Below are 16197 nucleotides of genomic sequence, written 5' to 3'. Positions count from 1 at the left end.
GATTGATAATAACCTTACACTGTCTTTCACTCGTTCCCAACAAAAAATATCGAGAATTCAGCCATAGGAAAGCAGTACGTAGACCAGGCCTTTCAGGTTGCGCTCCTTCGACGTGGCCACCGCCACATTCACTCCTCGCGCAAATTGGCAATGAAGGACGTTCAACATCATGACTGAAACTATTAAAAAAATAATGCTGATCGTGAACACTCTGGCGGCGATGTTGCGAATGGCAGAGAGACGAGGGCGAGGAACAGAAGCGATGTAGAGGCTTAGCGGAGAGCGGAGGGAAGAGCGGAGGGCGAAGTTTTCGCTTGCGGCACGCCCACGGCTGGACGGCAAGTGCCGGCCTCGTGAACTCGGCTAGAACCGCCACAAGACACCATGGCCACTACTGTTGGCTCCAGTATCGGCACGAAGACCACCTTTTCATCAGAAGAGAAACAGGAGAGAAATGAGGAGCGTATCCGGCATTTGAAAGGCCAATCGCGGACGCGCAAGGTCTGTCATTGGTGCGAGAAGAAGCAGGAGCCAGGCATAAAACCCTTTCAGGCTTGTGCGAAGTGTAAGGAGGTGCGTAGTCGCTTTTTTTAGAGGACCATACACAGTATTGACGGATACGTCGGCTCTCATGATTTTACGGTGAAGGTTATATATTGTGTCAGTCTTGATTTTGGGGCTTACTGCTACGTTTAAGCCCAGTACTGATGATATCCCTGCTGTACGCCACAGAGTAAAGAATGTCAGGTCGCCAGTTGGCCGCTCCATAAGGTTCGTCTCCATGTTATAAACGGGCGTTGTGCCTTCGGACTCCTCACGTCCATGCGTGCTGCCCCCCTGCATCACAGGCTCCCTGTAAAGGCAGTGTCGAAGGAAGGAAGCAGATGGAGGGAAACCCAGAACTAATCCAGCGAGTCGGTGTTTTCAGGAAATGGTCAGTATCGCCTGTTCACGACTCCAATCAATCGCTCTAATTCCGAACGGTACGTACGCTATAGGCACAACACCAATAACGACTTGCTTCGCTGCGCTTTCATCTGCGCTTTGAATCTTGGTCATAATCCCACCGCTGCAACGACGCACGCCTTGATCATCTCTGTATCCCTCAAACCTGACCATGCCAGTCAGCCTCCGGGTGCCAAATACACTATTATAAATGGCTGTACGCTGACTGACGCTGAATTGCGGAAGCGGCTGAGCGGAAAAGGGGTTTCGGGAGACGAGCAAGTGGATGCCATGGAGCTGAGTGCGGCCTTTCTGCGGAAGAAGGGAGGTCTCGGATTGGCGAGGTTTGTGTTGATGGAGAGGGAGATGAAACTGATAGATTTCGTGTCCATAGTATTACCAGATCAGAAGACTGCAAAGTTAATTCAGGAGAAGCATAATTGGCGGGACGATTGGGTAAGCATATTCTCAATCATACCTTGCATTTAAAAGAGATTTTCTTTTGAAGACCTGCTGTCAATCATCTCCTGTATACTAACAAGCTATGGCGGCTCCGGTCATAGGTCGAAAAACTTAGAGTGGCCTTGCCCTAAGACATGAATGTACTATCTCGACATCTCCGGTACGAGGATTCATGTGCTCTACGACTGACCTCTTGGCAAGTCCCGTCGATACATTCAACTCGGTTTCGGCCCCGGCCCGCTAGCTCATTCTTCGAATCTTAGAACACAATTTTTGAATACTGTGGGTGATCAACCTTAAGTATGCCAGGTCCACTTGTTTATCCTTGTCATCGCAGTGCGTGCCGCATCGTACAAAAGATGAATGTTCAATGAGGACGTCTCCCGCGGCGTCCAATCCATTCCGTCCTGTCCCACATGTTTCCGCCGAACTGTCAAGTGTCTTGGTGGTAGCCCCTGACGCGACGGTATTGTCCTTGCCGCGCAAAAGCGCTATTTTAACTTGTCATTGTACTCTTGGTATCCCATAGCGTGGGCTTCGCTGCATTGATGCGGGTACGTGGAAGTTTACATTCATCGAGAAGAATGTCTCCGCGGTAGGGCATCATCTGCTTGAATCGTCACATTATCGTTATTCACTTGGGACTACCAACTTGAAGCATCGCGATCCTCTCCCTGACCGTTAAGCATGTTACGCTGTGTGCGGCTATGGACGGTTGCACCTCGCGCTTCTGCTCCTGTCTTTTGTCCTGGACACCCTGTTCGAAGTTCGACGCATGGAACACGTCGCCCAGGGATCTCTCAGGATATTTAAACACCCAAATCATCTTGGAAGGATCCTAATATTGACTTTTCTCACACTGGGTACCCCATGCGACTTTTCTGAGCGACAGCGACTGGCTGTTTCAGTGGTACTATTTAAAGGGTCTCAAAGTCTCAACGACCACGCACGAAACTCCTGCTCTACTATCACGTTGACCACAGGCATGCATCTACAACGAATCATTCTCGAAGAACGGTTATGGTAGGTGTAGCACCTCTAGGAAGCTCCTTTCGCCCCCTCTAACATATCGGTGCCACGATGTCTAGGCTCATCAGCAATTATAGCATTTTCTCTGCTGCAAGTCTGTGCTATTCTATTACTCATTAAAACTCATTCATTGACCTCTATCTCATTAGCCTTGTGGATTTTTGATTATATCCAGACTCTACCAACCGAAATCGAAGCTCTTTGGTCAAGAAAACTGACAGGGACCGGAGTGCTATTTCTGATAAACCGCTATGTTTTCGGAGTATATCTTGTCCTCGACTTAACGGCGATTGGCCCTGGTTCTGCCAGCAACAGCAGGTAGGTCATATGCTCTCCAAATACTACAGTGCCATGCAACTTCATGCGCTCTGTCCTTGTACATAGCTGCGATATACTATACAGGACATACAATACGCTACAGATCATTACGCTCATCGCCACGAATAGTCAGTCCATATTCGATGTCATACTCTTCCTGAACCGTGACGACCTCAAGTTTCACCCATCTTGGTGTAGTGTTGTTCACCCTCAGGGTCTATGCTGTCTGTGGTCACAGCAGGATGGTTCTTTCGGTGGCATCTGCATTGGTTCTTGCAAGGTTTGGCTTAGACGTATGGGTGAGCGTTTCGTCTTCTTCTTCTCAGTCTCTGTAAGGTCTTGTTGAGGTCGCGGCAACGAGCCAAGATGGATTATTTTATGTGTGTAGGAGGGTCAACACAAGGAACACCTTACGAGGCATTGTCCACGTGCCTGATCGACTTCGTAGATGCCAGTGCGCCTTTGTACGAGCGGTGAGCAAATCAGCCATGCCTTCTTCGTGCTGAATTTGGATAACATTCTCTGATGGGCAGACGTAAGCTTCCCCGAAGTGTTTCGCGTGTCTCAGTCTCAAAAATTATTTCCATTCCGTAACAGTCGAGGTATCCACCGTGGTCCTGACCTTGCTGTTTGACACCTTCGTCTTCGGGCTTACAATCGTTCAAACGTACCGACATGCTCTTCAGACGCGTAGCAACGGTCAAACAAGCATCAATGAGATCCTGCTTCGTGATGGTGAATCCATTCTTGTTCAAGCTAAGGTACCAACCTGATGATTACCCAGGAACTCTCTATTTCTTGTCAGTGTCACTTCTAGGAAGAACGATTCGTGGGGAGAGATTTCTGACTGGTATCCAGTGTAGTAACTGCTGTTGGAGTGGCAGATGGTGCTCTTCGTGTTGTACGCACCACTCGCACTCGAAATTCAATGTCGTGGCTGATGTCTCCTATAGATATCCGTTGCTCAGGTTAGCCTCGAAGATTGACACGATATTTCCGTTTACCTGACTCTCATTTTTAGAATGCTTCTGAGATTTCAATATTGGCAACAAACTCCCTCGCGCCGTTCTTCAATATGTATGGGTCTTGCTTCATATGTAGCTTGGATGGGACTAAACAGATTTCCCACACAGATTGCCCAATCTGCTGGTCAACCGCCTCTTTCTCAACCTGCGGTCATTTAACCCGAATTCAACTTCCACTTACAACGTCACATCCGGTCTAGTCTTTGCCCAAGGTCGTTTTCTGGGCAATATTGGTGCACCGCTGGACCCGCGGAGTAGTTCAAGCAAAGACAGTGACGGAAATTCCGACGAGGGAAGTAGTGTAAGGCAGCAAGGCGATGATATTGCGGTGGCAACAAGTGCTGGTGGCCGTAGTGTTACACTCATTCCTGTTGTAAGCATGCTCTTACTTGTATCAATTACGCAGGCACAGGCTGAGTTGTATACATCAAGGTTTACGTCAGGGAGGCTACCGAGGAGATTGAGTTGATACACGTTCAACGAGAGTAGCGCGTCGCATCGAATTATGGCAGTCAGAGGGTCTAGTTAGGTCGGGGCGGGTGTGCATCTGGAATTGTTCGAAGTGTGTAGTTGCGGAGGAAAGGTAGAATAACTCGTTGGTAATGAAGAATGAAAAAGGCTATGAACTTAAGAAGCCTTTGTTATGATACATGCGCAAAGGTAGTTCTAGAGGAAACCAAAGGACGACTGAGGAAAGACACCTGAAGACGAAGGTCACGGTGAATGCGAGACGGACAGTCTGAGTCGCCCTCAGGAGCGGAAGCAAGCGAACTTGTCCAGCACCTCTCCCGGTGTTCGGCGGATCCGCCTGGACGGCCACAATTCTCGCCCAATTCGCGACCGTGACTGCACTTGAGTCACGTCACATCCCCATGTCTTTCCTTCGCGTTCTTCCACGGTGGGTGCCACACAGACCAGCATTTCAATGCTGCTGCCAATTCTCCTCTTCATCACGAGTTGCAGCTGAGGCGGCGAAGCCTGCGGCTGGTAAAAATGCTGCCCCATCTGCGGCAGCAGCCTCAATACCCGAGGCTTCAGCTGATGGTGCGTCATTTGCTCTTCAACCGTCTCTAGCTTATTGAACAGGGTCTCCTCCGAATATTATGGTTGATTATGCAGGTGCACCGACATCACGCTCTATATGTCCACCAAATACAGTCCTGAAGGGTGTAACATGGCTCAAGGATCAGCCGCCCGTTCTCGCTCTCCCAGACGACGAATACCCACCATGGTTGTGGAAGTTGCTCGAGAAGAAGGTGTTGGAGGATGACGGACCAGGAGGATTTGCGGAGAAGAAGAGAATGAGGAAGGAGAATAGGCAGAGAATACGGGAGCAGAACTTCCTGAAAACTCAGTAGAGGGCGGTTTTTGTTCGCGTTGAGAATGTTGATGTGGTACACAGGCGAGGTTTTCGGACTCTGCAGGTCTTGGCTAGAGGTATGTTTCTCATGAGTTTAAGCCGATCGTCAAACACTCGACTATGTAGCTGATTACCTGCTTCAGCGTGCAGGAACTTACCATACCACTCTGGACTAGAGTTCTATTTAATCGACTTGCTAGGCAGTTGGTAAAACAAACATATTCGCATTTGACAGCATGCGCCATGCCTTACAAGAGCTACACACACAAATACACGGTCACAATGCCAAAAAGAGGTTCGCATTGTTCTAATCGTAGACTAACTAAACGTCCAGGACATAAGACAAACTCCAACCTGTCTCTGTCCTAAGTAACGAGTGCGCGTGCGTAATAAGATAATTCTACCCCCGAGGTCCGTTTCACAAATCATAAAGTCCACTCATCGCGAAAACCACCACGACAGAACTATCCAGACGATCATCGCAGGCCACACCACCCTCCCCAGATCCGCAATCACGCCCTCCACCAATCCTCTTTTCTCCCTCCCCTTACCCAGACCACCACCACCCCTGCCCACCATCCTCGGCACAGCCAACAAACAATTCCTCAATCCCCATCTCAATACTCCGATCACCGACCTAGGTGCACGTTCCCTCAACAATGGTGCTGCAGGCTTCGCCTCCGGGTCTTTCATGACAGACCTCCCCGACGGAGGCTTCGATAGCTGTCTTGATTTTCCAGAGGCTCCGGCCCCTCGTCGGCCCCCAGCACCGGCACCAACATAAACATACTCCCCTTCGCTTGCCTCGTTATCCGCTGACCCACTCTCTCCGCTCCCAGATCCCGACCCTTCAGGCCCAGAGGTCGAATGGTAATCTTCATCCACTCCGACTGCGCCTCCACTCAAACTGGTCATACTCCCGACTCTCGAGGAGCTGATCCCCAACCCCAGCCCATGCTTCGCATTCGATCGTCCTCCCATCCTGGAACCTGAGGATGGTGCTTTGCTGCGTTGGGGACTGCTATACGAGGGAGTCCGGGGCGTTCTCTCAACATCATCCGCTCTCGCACCGTAGGAGTAATGGTCGTCATCCTCGTCATCCGGTCCGTATTGCAGCGAGGTGAGATTGGAGTTCGAAGTAGATCTGGACAGAGGCATTTGTGGTGTACGAGGTGTACGGGGCAGCTGTTGCGAGCTAGAACCAGGAAAGCCCGTTACGGGAACAGGGCTCCAGGGCGTCCACGGTGTTCTTGGCGTCTTGGGGACCGGGCTTGAGGCCGGCAATGGCATCTCGAAGTATGTCGAAGGTTGTATGTACCTACTTGGTGTATCCGCGCCCGATTTCTCACTGTCTTCACCGCCGTAGCCGGGTGCGCGACTGGAATTGAGAGGGAAGCGGATTCCGTCGGTGAATTTGGGTAGAAACTCCAGCTTTTCCCTCATACTCCAGTCAGAAACCCCTATAGAGTTGGACAGGGCATGTGTAAGCTTGTGTGCTCGTGTACGTCGGACATTGTAGTGTGCGATGAAGAGGACGGCGAATGAGAGAAAGAAGATGGGTAGGTAGAGGGAAAGGGCTGTTGAGGAGGTGGCGGGGAGGAGACAAAGTTTGGATGAGTAGGTTTGGGCGGAGCTCTGTGAGGGAACGCTGAGACCTGTTGAGGTCGAATGCGACGCGGCCGAGGAAGAAGGACGTGATGAGGCGGGAAGTAGGGAGAGAAGTTGGAAGCCTGGGCGGGTTATGTGGACAGAGGGCGAGAATGATTTGACGGTTATTTCATGGATGGATTTTCCGGGCACCCTTGTCCGTCCTACGATCTCTGAAGGAAGCGTGTGCTCCACTTCGCAATAATCCCGGTCATCCGCACTGAAATAGTATCCAGTAGCGTGTCAGCATTTCAACTAGTGTGAGGCCATCGTACGCACCTGAATACTGCTACAGGCTTCAATGTTTCGAGCAGAAAGGCAGAAGTCTGTTTCCCAAGCATACTCTGCCATCCTTTCCCCACACCTCTGTGGATGGATCCTCCACGCTCACGTAAAGGGCCACAGTTCCGCGACTCCGATCGGTGCAGCGGTATATGGGTGAATAGTATGGTGGGGTCCGCGGAAGATCCTAAACGGGCCAGACGATTGAGCGGTGTCAGAACCATATATGGCAGAGCCGGTAGTGCAGACTCACGAATGGCAATGTCCTTGACGAACTCGATCGCACCACCTTTCAGCGGGGTCCAATCGTCGAATGATGTCCCGCGCCCTGCACGCTGGTAATCCTCGTTCACTAAGCCGGGCGCGTCAAGAAGAACGAGGCTGTGGTTTGCAAAGTGAAGTTGTTGGTTGGGAGGTCCGAAGTGGGAGGCGTAACGCTCAGAAACATGTTTTGCGAAGTGATTCGCGGATCCAAGTCTACACAGTTCCAAACATAGATAGCGTTAGATCCATGCATTTCCTCGAGCACGTTTGGGAGTCGACTTACCCGACATCACCATTTCCTGGGATGAATCTCACCTCAGCCTGCTCCTCATCCAGGCGGAAGGTGTCTCGGAATTTATGTACATATGCATCGAACCTATCTACGAAGTTCACTCTTTTGCTCACAGACGGGCGGATATTGGGAAGCGTAACGGATATGCTTACTCAATGTCATCCTGCATGGATCTACCTGTCCCGAGCATGTCCCCGAGGAAGACTATGAGATCAGGGTGTAAGCGCCGTGCTACCGACCATGATTTGTGCAAATGAGCTTCGCGACGTATAGATGGCCATGCTGAGGGCGAGAGCCATGATGTGATTTTCGCCAGCGGTTTCGTAGATGGAGGCAGAACGTATGGGTCGGCGATGAGTAGGATGTGCTTTGCTGCTGGGACTCTAGACGAAGCCTGGACATAAAGTAGGATATATATCAGTGACAAGTATTCATGTGTGTCTGGAGATCTACGCACCTCAGCAAGGGGTTTATCCGGCCACGTACAGTCTGACAAGCTCCAATAAAAGATGCCAATTTCCCCCCAGAGGACGACGGTGACCCAGAATACTCGCAAGCCTTGAACAACAAGGTCCGAACGTTGCTTGCGAAGCCGTAGCCGCTTATGAAAGGCCTCCATTACTCTTCACTATGTATGTGACAGAGGGAGCGAGAGTGAATGAGGTGAAGAGGAGGGGATAAGTTAAAAGGAGAGTGAAGCCGTTCGTGAACCGCTGGGTGACGGCGCGGATGGATGAGATGCTTACCGGCGGCTTCCGTGCCTCGGGGCTCTTGAGCCGACATTATGGCGTCGGTTGGGACCCACGTTATCTTCCTTCCTCGGCACTGAGTCCTGACCATCTCTCCAGCTCTCCGTCACCGCCGCTTCAGTGAGTACTTCACCTTATCGAAAGGTTGGAGGGCCACTGACCATGACCTTTATTGGAATATCGAATCTAGGTAGTTCCCGCGAATGGAAGTTACGGTAAAGTTGACTTCAGTGATAATCTGAGAGTTCTGTTTGAAGTTTGTACAAACCGCCAGAAGTTGTTCTTCGTGGTATCCATTGAGGGGTTGAATTCATCGATCCGAGTCACTTATGTCTCAGGAAATTGCATGTGCCTCTCCCATACCGGAACTTTCCAGAAATGGCAGAGCTTGGACCCAAATACGACGGGCACATGTCCGTTTCGTCCCCTCCTCACATTAACCCATATGGGCGGAAAGATTTCATCGAATGTTTGACGGTCACAGAGTACTCTGCATTGACTATAAATGGAACCGGGAATGAGATACGACTCCATAGTAGGTTCACGTTGCTATGCCATTGCTTCCTGTGATCATCTTAATATCACTATGTAGGAAGTCTATAACCCAAGAGATCACCTTGACCTGGGAATATTCACTTTCTTGGCGTCACAAACATGGATCACGCTGTTATTCATCAGTTCGATCCACTATAAAGTGAGTCCACCTAGCCTCATTTTGTCCTTGAACCACTCGCCACACATGGCCTCCCTCCCCGCAGATAGGGCGCCTATGGACGAAACCAGGTCCTTCTTGGGTCATGGACATGAAGACACCCCCGTCGAAGATGTTGGGCCTTTCAATCCCTACACACCGTCGACAGAGTCATCTCGTCCGGCCTATAACGAGCCAGCCACTCCCGTCAAGGGGACGCGGACGCATCGTCTCAGCTTGCGAGTAGTGTTCTCTACTGTCATTGTATTCGTCGGAACTGCTGGAATTGCATCGGCGCTTTTGGGCTGGTTGATCATCCACAAGACTCAGCCGACGATCACCAAAGTCTGGCAAGACGGTGCTTTCCTGTTGGACGAAGGGGAACGCACAGAGGGCGGCCTCCGTTCTGGTCGTTTACTGGGATTGACGATATCGTCCGCCGCCGTAAGTCCCTACCTGCAAATCTCGACCTCAATTTTTATTCACATCGATTTGTACAGTCAACGGTGTTATCACTCACCACTCCAGTAATCATGGGGCTATATGCGTTCCGGATCGCACAGAATTGGCTTGATCACGTTCGTCAAATGGACCTCAACATAGATCACGGTCAGGCTGAGCTGCCGACACCCTTGCAGTGAGTATTTCAAGCCGTAATATTATGTCCTTGATATTCTTCATTCGTCTGACTATCTTTAGGTATGGCCTATTGGTGGAGGTTTTAGGTGCAACAAGCATTGCGTCGCTAATTTCAACCACAAGATACTTTCTTAGAAGCTCTACACGACGATCCCGTGCGTCCACTATGTTGAAGAAGGCGTTTGTGGTAGGCCTTTTCGTGTTTTTATTGTCACATGCGACCAGGTATACTGCACAATCGACTCTATATTTTATTTGCATTACTGACTGTTATTCCCTGTCGATAGCGGCGTAGACCTGTGGCTTCACACTTCGACATCCACAGTATTATTCACTACCTTCTCTCCTACAGAGACTCAAAATAACTTCAGTATCAGTCAAAGTCAATGCCCACCTTACCCGGATCCTTTTTATGACGCCATTCATCCCTGTCTTTACGGTGCAGGTTATTGGGGTGCAGGAGTTGATAGCCTTGCCCCTGGGATGCAGGTTTCCTCCAACAGCTCCGATGCCCTCCAAGTCATCACTATCAACAACGCATCCGATATGGCTGTCATTGTGGTGTCCTCTATCCCGCAGCTACTCAAATTTGACATGGAAACCTACGGTGCGCGCGCATCGTGCCAATCGGTCACTCCCTTGTGCAGTGTCAACACTTCACTCACATGCGAAGGCTTTCCATCCTCCTTCGTCCCCTTCGATTTCAGCAAGATTTCTGACAGCGAGCCCGCGAACGCCCAGTCCCAGGTGCATCTCCAAACGTCCAGTTGTGAAGGATGTGACCACGTGGACACCTCGGCTGCCCTAGCCTCGGACGATGTTGGTACCTTGAATACCGCAAATCCACCGCCTCTTAACGCCTACTCGACATGGATGGAGTTCGTCTGGGTGTCTGATGGAGACGATCCCGTGTATACGGCGAAGGCTTCGAACGCGCTCCTTATGCCACAGGACAGCAATACGGCTGTGATGTTCACAAACTGCTCCCTCGCGTTCTACAACGTTACTCTCACCTATCTCAATGGCAGCTACTCGGTTGTCAACGAGGTATTGTCCAACACAGGGCTTTCTGACGGCCTCGCAGCGCCCACCCGATTAGGGCACTACTTGTCGCGCCTCGTTGCGAACGTCGAAGGACGCGTTTTCAACGACAACAATAGCGACTCTGTGATGGCTTTTCTATCACAAGACTTCGCCCGTCTGGCCCTTGGTTCCGCCGCGACCATCACAAACGAGACCATACCGAGTGTGTCGACGGTGTACCAAATCAGCGACCAGATCCTCGGACGTTACCCCGTGTGGCCCATTTTCATCTTCCTCGCCCTTCTATACATCTACTCGGCGGCGGCGTTGATAATCTTAGTCCAGGCCACCATCTTCTCCAGAGACATGATCCTACAGGTACCGTCTGTCGTGAGAAAGGAAGGCGAGAAAGGAAGGACGGTGTCGGCCTTGGAGCTCACGCAGTTGCGCCTTACAAGCCCTCTTTCGCTGGCTGCCACCCTTTATGCTTCGGATCGGTCAGAGATGCTGAAAGCGGAGCTTTCGATGAAGACATCTTTGTTGGATGCGTTTGACGAGCAACCTGGCGAAGAACGATTGGCAGTGGGGTTTGCAGATGGGGAGAAGGATCTGGAAACACAATGGAGGTCATTCGGGGTATGGAAACGTCACGGACGCCAATCCGAGTCGTCCGACACGTTATAGCAACTTGCACAACCCAGATTTGTATCCTTGCAGCGAATTCCAAGCGAATTCTGCGTTCACCACTTCTTGAAATCTTCGACCGGCACCTTACGTCGGACATCGTACATGTACACGAAGGACGTTGATTGTATACGAGGCAGAATCCATAAATAACGAAATGTCAGTCCGTACTGGCGCTATTCGTATAATCATCCCATGTGTGAGAGACTATCTCTCACTGCGGTTGATTCTCGATGATGAGGTAGACCGGATCATGGTGTTTTCCCTTACAAATAAGAAACCAATGTCAGTATACACTCGGAAAACAATGCGAAAGACGTTCTCACCCTCATGCCACCATGCTCACGCCTTTCCTGCCTCCTCATCTCGAGACGGCTCATACCCCCTTCACCCCTGCCTCTGCGACGACGACCACCAATACCAACCTCCTCGCCATGATGTATTTGCTCTACATGCTCGTGTGCATCATCATCCTTGCCCACCTGAACCCGGACCGTCAAGCCTCTGGGTCTGAAGAACGTCTCGTCCCACACCTCCACCAAACCTTCTGCGCTCTGCACCTTCTTCGTGGCCATCTTTCCTTTGAGTGCGTGTGTGACGAAGAAACCCATGCCCGGTGCGAGCGACATGAACTCGGGTAGGATTTCCGCCCCGACCTTCTCCATGAGCGATAACTTGCCCATCAGGTGACAGTCTTCAAGAAGGCGAGAAAAGTCTGCTGGGAGGACGTCATGCGCAAGGAGTTCTTGAGGAGCAGGGAGAATGGGGACGAAACCCTCTGTTAGATTTTCTCGGTTCTTTGATGGCAAATGAATCGGAGAGGACAACGGATAGTAAGTGCAAGATGGATTGGGCGGGCGATTAAATGCGTCAGGAAGAGGGTTAAGCGGGTCACGATGGTGAGGAGCGTGGCCGGTATAGGTAAAGCCTGGGGGGACGTGGGTGTTTGGAGCTGTGTGGCCTGGCGAAAAGTCAGATGCCACTCCCCGGGAGGAAGCTTCGAAGAAATTTGCACCAGGATCCCACTAGGGTTAAGTACAGCGGTAGTAGTGGGCGTATTTTCAGCTAAAAAGCTACGTTTCTCGGATGTTGTAAGTGAGTGACCAACCTCTCCTGGCTGAGACGACGGCGAAGGGTAGTGAGGAGGCTGATAATCAATGCCGTTGTCTTGATAATTCGGCGAACGAGAAGGGGTGTTGTACGAAGACTCTTCGGGGGGAACGGTACCGGGAAACGGTGGGTTTGGCATGGCTGATGGGTATTGGGGATCAGATCGCGAGCTGTACATGGTCGAAGGCGGTTTACAGGTGAATGATTACTGGTCTGCGATGAGAGCTTAGAGGAATTGATCCTACCGACCTTAAATACAAGATGGTTGGGACACGCCAACACCTGTGACATCTAGTCCATAGCCTTCAGGAATAGTCACCATGGAGATCATAATTTGAGTACGCCGCGGACGAGGAGCGACTATGACCTACTAATCAGTCGTCTGTGAGTAAGATGGAGTTGCAGAAAAAAGTGCAGAGAGCATTTCCCAGACATGGCCCGAAAAGACCAACACATCCTTCCAAGCATCTCTGCTCGTCGACCCAACATGGTCCAGACTGATTTGAAGACGACGGTTCCGTTGTTAGCGATGTCAGGATTGTATGTTGATAAACGCCTTCACCACCTTGAGGAACTGTGATTCTGTGAAAACCGCATTCATGATTCACAGTAGTTTTTCGCTATTCGTACATGGTAGGCTATTGCTGGGATTGTGGAGCTAGACTTTGAGTGTCTCGATCACAAGATATATTGTTTCTTTCTGTAGAAAGAACAATGTCAGTACCTGTGATGCACCTTGAGATGGAGACTCACTTTTTTCTCCGCCTTACGATCCTTGTCCTTCTTCACCCTTTCCTTGATTTTCTTCTTCAGATCCTTCGAGCCGTTGTCACTCTCGCCACCCGTGGTATCACCACCATATGCCCCATTCCCGATATCCCCCGTATCCTTGATCATCCCTCCGGTATGCACCCACGCTCTCAACTTCCTCGGCGCAAAGAACTGTTCATTCCATGTGTCCAATAAATCTCCTACGTTCTTCACCCTTCTCTTCGCTGCCTGTCCCGAAATTCCCTCCGCCATGAAGAAGCCCGCGACCGCTTCTACACCCATGAGCTCGGGAACAAGTTCTGCCCCGATATGTTGTCCGAGCGTAAGTTTGCCTATCAGGTGGCAGTCTTCCAGTAGACGTGACAAATCCGCCGGGAGTACGTCGTGTGCAAGGAGGGAAGGTGCGTCTGGGAACATTGGGAGGAACCCTTCGGTGAGATTGTTGATATTACGAGAAGGAATGTGGATTGGTGAGCGCAGTGGTCTGTAGCTGCATTTCGGGTCTGGCTCGCGAGTAAAGCAGTCGGGGAGAGGTTTCAAAGGGTTTCGTTTGCTGGGCACTCTGCCAGTGTAGCTGAATCCTGGTGGGATTTTGCTGTTTGTTGCCGGAAAGTCTTTCTCTGAGATTGGTCGGACGTCGGTCATGATGATGGTATGAGCGTAAGTGCTGGAATTATCGTCTGAAGGATGGATGAAGCTTCGGGACACATTTATATGCCACAGTGAACTCCATGCCCAGCCTATGATATCATTGGAGACGTAGGAGCAACACGGAAATCATGGGCTCGCTTACTTAAAGCTATAAGAACCCAAAGTGTTAGCAACCCTATGCTGTTTGGTGACGCTGTGTGGTTACGCGAGCACTCATGGTCAACATATCCAAAAAGTCGAACCTCTTTGAGTCGCACGGTATAATACTTATGTGCACCCTCAACGATCCTAAGCGCCGGAACTTGGAATACAAGCTGAAGGAAGACACAAAGTGCCCGAATTTGTGCAAGGAACATAAATTAGAAATGATTATTATAATGTCCCTATGTGCAAACGAGACGGTCAAATCAACGCACGAAGGCCGCCACAATCCCGAAATACTCACCCTCTAATACAGATACAGATACATTGGCTTGTGTTTCGTACAACACATACAGATCGCAGTCGCCCTGATCAACAGATGTGCGACCTACCAATAATCAGCGCCGTCCCGAAAGTGATCACAAAGGGGGGCTTGTGAAGGGCCACACTCACCTGTGTCACTGCCCCCAGGCACAGAACCTCACACGGGAACCGGTGTCACCCGCTTGAAGGCATCCAATGTCGATCCCAGATTCCAATTAAATGCCAGCTTCGCCCTCGGCGCAAATTCCCTCGTCGCATTCACGAGCCTCTCGAACAACACCGTCTCTACCTTGTCTGTGCCCATCCTGATCGAGTATTCGATCATCACAGCCTCGTACTCTCTGCTCCTTAGCTTCTCGATATATCGTTTGATGTTGGATGCGATGTATTGTTCGCTGCTGGTGTCGACAAATCGGTTGGTGAATATATCAATAGTAGTGTCACCGTCGCATGAATCAGGATCGCTGCCGGAGCTGTCGTAATATTGGGATGAAAGACTATTAGACTTCCGTTTGTTGGCGATGGTGGGGTCGTAGGTATTAGATTCGGCGTCGACATCGTCGAGGGGCTCGACAAAGAAACCATCCATCTCGTATCCGAACATTGCCATAGTCTGAGGACCTGCAGCGATGCGAAGGCGGATAGAATGAGGATCGAAGCCCGCTTCGATGATCTTTGGATGATTCCAGTTGTAGCTGACGTCGAGAACGACAGGGCTCATAACCATGAAGAAGTTAAGCGTAGATGGCGAGCAGGAGAATGCGAAATGTGTAGGAGAGTGAACGGGTGGGTGGATATTTGGTAGGTGTAGGTGGGGCGATAAATATGCGCGTGAGGCCTGGAAATCTGGGCGCAGAAACATAAGCTCACCCATTCTCGCATTTATAGTGAGCACAGAGGAAGAAAAAAAAAATGACAGACCTACATCCAGATATTCCGACAAGGACCATGCTCTTCCTCTGCCCTTGCGACCCCGTCGAGATACCTTTAGATACCCGTCTGTCCTGCCTTCAGGTACGACCAATCCCGCCACGGTCTGACAGATGTGGCAGAGGGAAGCGTTTCGTGGACTTGTAGACCACAGCCTTTCGGGCACGGAATGGCATATGGCGACTGCGACAGTTGTCGTATTTCATCTGCCTATCGGGTCTTACGGACCAGGGTTACGGTCATTGAGAACGTTTTGAGTGCTCTTCCAGGTGTCGCAAGTGCGCGTCCAGTGTGCATCCATGTATAAACATGTTACAAAGCACAAAGAGGTAAAATGCGCAAGGGGGTATGAGGCCGCCACGGTCTCAACGAGAATGAAGGCCACATACCCGACAAGACATGGATCGGCTGAGGGCACGAGGTTGTGTAATACATAGGAGCTCGGAATTAGCCGCCGAGCTACTGAGACTTGCGATCCTGCAAGCAGATGAACAAGCGATTTCGTCTCGGCTATACTTGTAAGGTGCGACCGCACACACGAAGTCGCTGTCAACAAATGATAGCTGACCATGCCAGAGATCGAATGGAGAAGCGAAGAACGCCGAGTGCATAAGACCACCGGCGTTAGCATATGACCACTGTGGGACAAGAGGACGAGTAAACATAGTACCTCACCTCGCAGGGGAAGTCGAAGTCAAGACTTCCTGGACATGATCAATCTGCTAGCCGCAGCGACATGCGTAAGGTCATAATGCGACTTGCAGCGGAAACATGTGTGTTGGATCAGAGTTCTGATATGGTCCATTCGCCTTGGGCTCCAGAAGATATTTCTGGAGAACTTGTGTGGATGTCGCTTGGGG

At 50.7% G+C, this 16197-nt stretch overlaps 6 protein-coding genes across 6 annotated transcripts; 2 read left to right on the top strand and 4 right to left on the bottom strand.

The window, feature by feature from the left end:
• Positions 1-384: 384 nt before the first annotated feature.
• Positions 385-1434, top strand: STEHIDRAFT_64000 (uncharacterized protein; the record flags this gene model as incomplete). The annotated part of the gene is made up of 4 exons (XM_007307742.1): positions 385-573; positions 649-660; positions 849-934; positions 999-1434. 4 exons carry the CDS (start codon positions 385-387, stop codon positions 1432-1434), a joined length of 723 nt encoding a protein of 240 aa, XP_007307804.1.
• A 3226-nt stretch (positions 1435-4660) lies between these two features.
• On the bottom strand, positions 4661-8335 carry STEHIDRAFT_124224 (uncharacterized protein). The gene is made up of 8 exons (XM_007308028.1): positions 8082-8335; positions 7777-8018; positions 7616-7708; positions 7322-7545; positions 7066-7255; positions 5283-7006; positions 4899-5216; positions 4661-4823 (listed from the first exon to the last, which is right to left on the bottom strand). Exons 1-6 carry the CDS (start codon positions 8241-8243, stop codon positions 5578-5580), a joined length of 2340 nt encoding a protein of 779 aa, XP_007308090.1. The 5' UTR covers positions 8244-8335; the 3' UTR covers positions 4661-4823; positions 4899-5216; positions 5283-5577.
• A 777-nt stretch (positions 8336-9112) lies between these two features.
• On the top strand, positions 9113-11593 carry STEHIDRAFT_171045 (uncharacterized protein; the record flags this gene model as incomplete). The annotated part of the gene is made up of 4 exons (XM_007308027.1): positions 9113-9508; positions 9565-9701; positions 9764-9928; positions 9991-11593. The coding sequence occupies 4 exons, from the start codon at positions 9113-9115 to the stop codon at positions 11408-11410; spliced, it is 2118 nt and encodes a 705-aa protein (XP_007308089.1). The 3' UTR covers positions 11411-11593.
• A 31-nt stretch (positions 11594-11624) lies between these two features.
• On the bottom strand, positions 11625-12698 carry STEHIDRAFT_160515 (uncharacterized protein; the record flags this gene model as incomplete). Its single annotated transcript, XM_007308026.1, has 3 exons — positions 11625-11675; positions 11737-12435; positions 12519-12698. 3 exons carry the CDS (start codon positions 12696-12698, stop codon positions 11625-11627), a joined length of 930 nt encoding a protein of 309 aa, XP_007308088.1.
• A 480-nt stretch (positions 12699-13178) lies between these two features.
• Positions 13179-13936, bottom strand: STEHIDRAFT_160514 (uncharacterized protein; the record flags this gene model as incomplete). Its single annotated transcript, XM_007308025.1, has 2 exons — positions 13179-13220; positions 13274-13936. The coding sequence occupies 2 exons, from the start codon at positions 13934-13936 to the stop codon at positions 13179-13181; spliced, it is 705 nt and encodes a 234-aa protein (XP_007308087.1).
• Positions 13937-14564: 628 nt separating this feature from the next.
• Positions 14565-15134, bottom strand: STEHIDRAFT_160513 (uncharacterized protein; the record flags this gene model as incomplete). Its single annotated transcript, XM_007308024.1, has 1 exon — positions 14565-15134. The coding sequence occupies one exon, from the start codon at positions 15132-15134 to the stop codon at positions 14565-14567; it is 570 nt and encodes a 189-aa protein (XP_007308086.1).
• Between the last annotated feature and the right edge of the window lie 1063 nt (positions 15135-16197).

Source organism: Stereum hirsutum, assembly GCF_000264905.1.
Source record: "Stereum hirsutum FP-91666 SS1 unplaced genomic scaffold STEHIscaffold_14, whole genome shotgun sequence".
Classification (NCBI taxonomy): Eukaryota; Fungi; Basidiomycota; class Agaricomycetes; order Russulales; family Stereaceae; genus Stereum; species Stereum hirsutum.
Note: the sequence above shows the minus strand (reverse complement) of the source record. Positions and strands in the feature narration are given on the sequence as shown.